The following is a 7,870-nucleotide window of genomic DNA, read 5'->3' as shown; positions in this document are numbered from 1 at the left end:
TCAATTAGATAACACAGTTGGTAACTCATTGCTCACTGTACCTTGCTCATTGTTATGGGCTGTAATTGCATCTAGGATAGGTGGTGAACTTCTTATGAGTTTGTTTAGATGCTTTTGAAGAAGGAGTTTGATTACCCTTTGAGGCAATGATATGAAATTCATGAAAGTCTCTGCGTTCCTTTCAATAAAACGAATAATTGTTGCTAACAAAGCGAAGATAGCAATGGATCCGCATATGCCAAATAGACCAAAGAAAGGTTGAGGACCCAATTGTTGTTCATTTTGTATTTTGCTGTTTGTAGTTCCACAATTGGTGGTGGATAGCATCTTCTCTTCTAATTTTTGCACTTCTCCGCTTTCTATGGCTTTTAGGGTTGCCCGTGATATGTCAATTGCTAGACTTGAACCTTTTGGGAATGCCTGCATCAATGATTTATAATTATCATGAGTATCAAACACCTCATTAATTTACATCGTTAAATTAAGGGACGATATTAAGCAGAATAAAATAAGAATTTACTTTAAATATACTCTCATTAAATTATGAGTTATCATGTCAGTAAAAAATGTTATTTTTTGTGTTATTTTTAGATAATAACTGTGATGAGTTTTGATTAATTATTAGTGTAACTAAACTAAAAAAATTGATAGAGAATGTCCATATATATAGGCAATGTTACATCACTTGTAGTGTGGTGCAATGTCATTTTTTAATCCACTGAATTATTAATAATAAATTAATTAAATATAATTTTTTCCATAAAAATATGATTTTTTTAACATGTGGGTGGAAGCATATGATGATGCATATATATGTGGCAAGATGAAAAGAGAAACTCACAAAACCTAATCCACCAAGCTTCAAGGTGGGTCCTGCTTTGATGTAGCCCTTGCAATAGGTAGCAAGGAAGACTTCAGCATGAGGGGCAATTGTAAAAGCTGCCACTATTTCTTTGTTCTCAAAGGCTCTGGGGAAATCATAGATTGAGTCAAATACTCTCACATTCTCAGCCTGGAATTTTAGTTGATCAACTAAGTAATGGACCAAAAATGTGTTCTTATTGCACCCTATGATAGCATTTGTTCTCAGCAGTGTTTGTATATCCGGCACAGATGGTTCAAGTTGAGACACTGTCAACATGGATGATAGGCTTGCTGTAAAGGTTTGAGTCACTATGAGAATGGCAAATAACCAAGGTGCTAACACAGCTCGGGCCAAGTTGCTTTTCACAGGTTCTCCTACATATCACAAATATTTTTAACATTATATTAAACTTCATTAAGGAAATTACTCATCATGAATGTTCAAAAATGTTATTATATAGTATCAATAACTTATAATTAATATTCTCTAACATGCACATTTTTTTTAATTAGCTAAAATTTATTAATAAATATAAAGTTACATTTGGACAGAATAATTTAAAATCACAACAATTCATGTATTTAAATATTAAAAAAATAATTTGAAAATACTACAAATTGTAACTATTTTTTTTTGCTATTACTATATAATTTTTATTTTAAATATAAATAATTATAAAAAACTTATTTTTAGAGAGAATTTTAAATTCTCTCTATTATACTTAACTTTTTAGATTTGTCATTCACAATTCTTCTCATACTTTACTATCACTCTAAACATGCCTCATTATTGCTTTCATATTGTTAAGAAACATGATTTAGAAGAAGAAATAAATAAAAAGTTGAGTAAAAGATGAAAATATATTAATTAAAATAGTAACAAAAAGATGAGTTACAAGAGGAAAAATATAGCTTATATAGTCAACTGATTTTGTAAATCTCTAACTAATTTTTATATTTTTGATAGCCCTCACAAGTTAAAAGATATGCATTAATACATTCAGCTTAGAATTAGTGATACAAATATACGTGAAATAAAAAATATAATAAATATTACTAAAAATATCACCAAGTTAATAAATCAAGAGTTGTTATTTAATCACTATAAAAGATAGAAACTACAAATACTTAACCACTAGATAAAAGCTTCACTCATTACTTAATCATTTAGTAGAAGCAAACATCATCGTTAACAACAAAAAAAAGCTTAATTACTTAAATAGAAGGTACTATAATTTCTTAATCACTTGACAAAAATAAAATCGTATGAAAAAAAATAATTAAAGAATTAAATCATCAAATACTTAATATACAGAAAGAACAAAGATAAAGAGTATAAATGTGACCATTAATCAAGTGTAATGAGATTTCATCCTCTATAACAAGAAGAAAGATAACAATCATAAAACGTGTCTTTCCTTTATCTGAAGCAAGAACTAACATAATAAGACCTTGTTACTCCTAGCGGGTAAAATGCACCAATAACTTCTCAATAGTGCGGGCTCCATGTAGGCTAAGACATTCTAATTATCTGAAGATGAAATTGAATCAATACTAACATGATTTGAGTTCATTGTTCTTTATTAAAAAATTTTACCATCCTCTAAACAACATAATTTCCAAAGGGGTCAACTATCAACTTAACCACATGATTTATTAGCTCCAAGATAATGTAGAAAGTTCATCTCTTGTCAATATTTTTAGTGTTTCCTACAAAGTCCTACATTCATATTGGTTCATAGCCAATAATAGAACGCTCTCCCTATAAACATTGAACCATTGCAAAGTCTTTCATCAATATTAACCTTGGAACACTCAACCTGCTACTTTAGTAATCGTTTAAAAAATTATCACTCAAGGATTTTTGTTGCACTACATTCAAAAGTAGCACAATGGAGAAAAGTTGCCAATTTCTCTATTTCACTCTCACCAAAGAGTCAGAATAATAATAAAAAAAACCCATGATTGTAGCTTGAAGAATAATCGTTGGTGTTGAATGTAGAAAAAGAAGAAGGATAATGCTTAGAACTTTGAGAGGCTACAAGAGCCCCATTTTCATAAGCATAATGAGAGAATCTTTTTGATACCATTAATACCAAAAGACCCAAGGCCATGAAGATCAAGGGATTGGTGATTAAAAGAAGATGCACAAAAAGAAAGACCAACAAAAGAATTTTCTAAAATTTGATTCAAGTGATAGGGGTTTTGGCTTTGCAACAAAAATTGTTAAATTCTTTGCAGCCTACGCGGCTTTGGATGTTTATGAAAGAGCAACACTTAAAAAATATGAGGTCAAAAGACTTTTGTATACAATAGTTACAACTTTATTTCAAGGAGGTCATTACTTAGATACCATGTTAAAAAAACATGACTTACAAAGAGAAAAAAAATAAATAAAAGATTGAGTATAAGATGAAAGTAATCTCTAACTAATTTTTATATTTTTGATATAATCCAATATTTTTATCTAATATAATTAATCTAATTTTTATATCCTTCCATCATCCAAACACAACTTAAAAAATATGAAAAAAAAATGTTGTTAATGTCTTTTCAACATTAATTTATGAAATCTACATGCTAGAAGCAAATATGAGTAATGAATAATAATCAAATTGAGAGATTTCATATGGTGACGGATCGAAATAGGCTATAGCTATAACCTGAGTCGTCATAGCTTTATTTTTTTGGAAAAAAATATTATATATGTAATATAAGAAGTTGCTTATTACATTAGCATGATATCAATACATATAATGCAGCCACGTCACAATGCCAATTTGATGAAATTGTAAGAGAAACATAAAGGAGTTTAGAGTTTAATTTGTGTGACTTACTGTGTGCGAAGAATAATATCGTAACAGAAAACCAGAGAATGGCCCCAAAACTCTTGAGCTCTGCATTAAATTCACCTTCAATGGACCAGATTACAAATGCTATGAACAAATGCAATACGGCCATTAACAACCACATTTCTTTTGTGAAAGCGCCCATGAACATCCAGATTTCATTGGATTTATCTGGCTTTACTTTTACTACCATGGCGATACCAGAATCAATATATGGCTGAGAAAATTCCGCAAATGCATATCTATGGTCAACTATTTGTATATCTCCAACAGCAGCATCAAGGTTCTGCAATAGAAGCATACATATTATAATATGATTATGAATTTTAAACAAATGCTGACATTGGTTAAAAAAATTAAAACAATTTTTTTAATTAAGCATTCTACATGATTTTCAAAGTACACTAACATTTTTATTTATTGACTCCTTAATCAGTTTCCTACTGATTAGTAAGACCCTTGATTTTATCCACATATATATACAATTATGGAGTTAATTAGCAAAGAAAACGTCTTTACCTTATTGTTCACTTGTTCAACTATTTGATCATAAGAGCCATAAAATGGCACTAAAGCATAAGGCAGGTGATAAGGCAGGCGTTTCACAACTGTTTCAAAGACATTGATAGAGAAACCAGTGAATTTAGTTTCATTAAGTTTCTGATCATGGCTTACATTCACATACTGGGGACATGGATCAATAGCTGGAACCCCTATTTTCAATGGCCTTCCCTCAGTACTATTGTAAACCCAACCTTTTGGAACGGTTTCCAACCCACCAGGCCAATTCACAGAACCTAAAAGCACTCTACCAGAACCAGTATGCTTAACAAGGTTCTCAGTGAAACCAAATTCCGGTGACCAATATGCTAACTCTTTGTAACTTTTTCCAACAACATTGACAATTTTAAAAGTTGGTGATTCCAATAATTTTCTCTCTTTGAAGCTTATCTTCCCACTAAGACCCTCATGATCATTGTTTAAAATATTTTTTGATAACTCTTCCAAAGTAAAGTTTCCTTGTGATTTCTTCAGTGCATGAGCAATAGTCCAAACAGCATCATAAGCCCTAAGAGCAAAGAAACTTGGTTGGGGGTATTCTTCTTCAGGGTATTCCAATCCAAACTTTCTTCTGAACATGAATTTGAACCGTTTGAACGTGTGACTCATTTCCATGAAGGTAGTTTTGCATCCCACAACACCTTGCATGTTGAAGATGACATAAGAATCCACTGAATCAAGAAGGGTGGCTACATCATCTGCTATGATCCACACTGACCCTTTTCCCATCATACCCATTTGCTTAGCCTTTTCAAATAGTAAAGTAGCAAACTCTAAGGAAGATTGTACAAAAACAAAAACCCTATTGCTCTTGTTCTTTAGCCTTGTAAGTTCTTGTTCAATTTTAGCTTTTGGGTCTGAAAGAGAGTTCATTGAAGGAAAAGCTACGTGGTGATCAATTTCAGCATTAACAAGGCGGAGAGAATAAGAGAGTCTTGTCAATATCTCTGAATAAGAGGCAAAACCATTGTTGTGTTCATAAATTGCTGTCACCTTTCGCCAATTGAAGTGATCTACGATGGATGCAATGCAGTGAAGATGAAGGGTAACATCGTTACACATTTGTATGAAATGTGGTAATGGGATTGGCGTTATTTCTAGACTAGCTGTTGAGGTTAGAGATATGATGGAGACATCCTTTGAGGTTTCATGAATCTCCTCGAATAAAGTTGCAGCATCAAGTTTTGTTCCTATGATAACTTGCACTTGTTTGCTGTTTGCAAGATCTATTATATATAGAATGAAAGAAAAAGATAATTATTCTTGGAACAATTGGTTAAAAGTAATCATATTTATATACAATAATTTATATATAGTGTGAAATGGAGAAAGAGAAAAATGTGAAATAAGATAGTTGATATAATAGAGAGAATATGTGTGTGTATAATTTATTACATAGATAATCTTACTCGTTTAAAGTATTTTCACAGAATTTTAAAAACTATTTTTAGGAAAATTATTATTTTTACTATGCCCCTCGCACAGTAAAAATTCCTTCTCTATTTCTTCTGTTATTAAAAACAAGCTTATAAAAGGAAAAAATAACAATTAAGATAGAAACAGTTTCTTTTAAAAGATATAAATTAATGACATATCCACTTTTAATTAAAGAGATACAAAGGAGACAAGAATCCACAACAGATAATTTTAACTATAAACTTATAGGGCTCGATAGGTATGTTAAATTAAATAGTTGCACTCAATATATAATTAGTAACTATACCAGGCTACTAATAAAATAACAACAATAAAAAGTGTGTCAATCTTTTTATAAATATCTGTAATTATATTTTTCAGTTAAAATTTTTAATGATTTAGTAATTAAGTGATCTAGGTTAATAATTTGTACTGTGTAAATAAAGTCGTAAAGAAAAAAAATATGGAAAGGTGGTCTTTTAGCCAATGAATGATTCAGAATTTTCAAAAGCTTTAAATTTCTTTTAAATATGATCTGTTTCCATAGAGATTTTAAGTTTACTTTATGATAATTTTAATTGTATATGATTTTTTTTTCTAATTTTAAAACTCTAGTTGCTTTCAAATTTGAAATACCTACAATTGTGTATCTCTTAAATGTTACTGCATTTATTTTATATATATATATTTTTTTTTATAGACAAAACAAATCTTATTAAAAAGAGTTCAAAGGGAACTCAAAACTCATATACACAAAAAATTACTTACTCAGAGAAATAAAAAGCAAAAATAAGTCTACTCAATATTAAGAAACGTTTAGATTATATTGTTTTATATTCAAAGAGTTGTAACTAAATTTTGATTAAGAGATAAATATATCTTTTAAATTAATCAAAATAAAGATAAGTTCAAATTAAGCTAAGTTCATTTTAGGCCTAACTAGCAACATCGGCCTTGTTTGGTCCATAAAATATTAAAGAGATTTTTTTATCATTGTTTTACTATTTAAATCACCTCTTTATTATCATTTTTAAATTTAATTTTTGAGGATATATTACATATTTTTACAAGTTATATTACTTGGATTGAGTCATCGCAGTTTTTTTTTCCTTTTTCTTATGTCAAGATTAATTTTTCACATTTTCACTTTACACATGCACATGTGTATTTCACTTTACAGGACCAAAAATAAAATAAAATTAACGATAGTCATACAGCGGTGTTGTAATTTGTAAACAGGTAAATGTTCTTTCATTCTTTGCTTCTTGACATAGACGCTTTTAGGTGTTTCTTTTATTTAAGAGTGTATTTTATAAATCTGTGTATATTAAAAAAAATTTAAAAAAAAAAGAGAGAAAGAGAAATATGTATACCATGTCTCATATAGTGTTAATTTTTAGTGATTTTAATCATATAAAATCGATAACTAACCAGACTAAATCTGGCAAAAAGGATGAGAAGAATATGAAATGATGGAGTTGAAAGTTACCAGAAGCCAGTATACGAGAAGGGTTGCGATATTGAGAATTATCATAGAAGTTTAAGAGAAGCTCATAGCAACTTTGGCTATTTATATCTTTGATAGCAATTTCCATTGCTGTTTTCTGCTCCTTTCCCACCCTTGAACTCAAGTCTATGGCGGCTCCAATGTTCACAATAATCTTGGAGTTGAATGTTGGGCACTTTGTGTGGTTTCCTTCTATTTCATAATCATTGGCATTAGCAATAGCTTCTGACCACACCAACTGAAGCATTAGTACCAACAATAACATAAATGGAGGAGACATAGAACTGTTCAAAGTTGAGGGAAAAAGATGCACCATCGCTTCTAGGCTCCAGCTATCTATCTACAAGTATAGTATATACGATATATTATATAGTATTGACATTTGACTAGAAAATAAGAGCATTATTTTTAATTCCCATCCATGTGTTTGTCCAGGTCTTCTGCTTTTGGTTATATCTTCTCGTTGTCTTTGAATAAAAAACCATTTATTACGTAATTGCATCCCTAGTCATTGTTATATAGACTTTGAAACATTACTAAAATTATACGAATTACAGACAAATCTTTCAAACGTTATAGATAAATTTCATTATTTCAGATATATTTATAGATGAGTTAGTCATATATAATTTCTTTGTTGGTAAATTAATATAAGACAAATTTTTAAATTTAT

The 7,870-nt window shown here is 29.8% G+C and overlaps 1 protein-coding gene across 1 annotated transcript; it reads right to left on the bottom strand.

Moving 5' to 3' along the window:
- Positions 1-7,513, bottom strand: LOC113874136 (glutamate receptor 2.7-like). The gene is made up of 5 exons (XM_027512358.1): positions 7,180-7,513; positions 4,233-5,500; positions 3,702-3,999; positions 842-1,239; positions 1-420 (listed from the first exon to the last, which is right to left on the bottom strand). Exons 1-5 carry the CDS (start codon positions 7,511-7,513, stop codon positions 1-3), a joined length of 2,718 nt encoding a protein of 905 aa, XP_027368159.1.
- Between the last annotated feature and the right edge of the window lie 357 nt (positions 7,514-7,870).

The sequence above is a fragment of the Abrus precatorius genome, unplaced genomic scaffold (genome assembly GCF_003935025.1).
Source record: "Abrus precatorius isolate BTA unplaced genomic scaffold, Abrus_2018 Scaffold8, whole genome shotgun sequence".
In the NCBI taxonomy this organism is placed as follows: domain Eukaryota; kingdom Viridiplantae; phylum Streptophyta; class Magnoliopsida; order Fabales; family Fabaceae; genus Abrus; species Abrus precatorius.
The sequence above is the reverse complement of the archived record's forward strand: the minus strand, read 5'-3'. Positions and strand labels throughout refer to the sequence as shown.

Bases quoted from the DNA above. Each gene is read 5' to 3' on its own strand.
- LOC113874136 (XM_027512358.1), bottom strand. From the start codon at position 7,513: ATGGTGCATCTTTTTCCCTCAACTTTGAACAGTTCTATGTCTCCTCCA. The intron at 5,501-7,179 runs GTAACTTTCAAC...TATATATAATAG, and splicing joins TTCTCGTATACTGGCTTCTG to ATCTTGCAAACAGCAAACAA. The intron at 4,000-4,232 runs GTAAAGACGTTT...CTTCTATTGCAG, and splicing joins TTGAACAAGTGAACAATAAG to AACCTTGATGCTGCTGTTGG.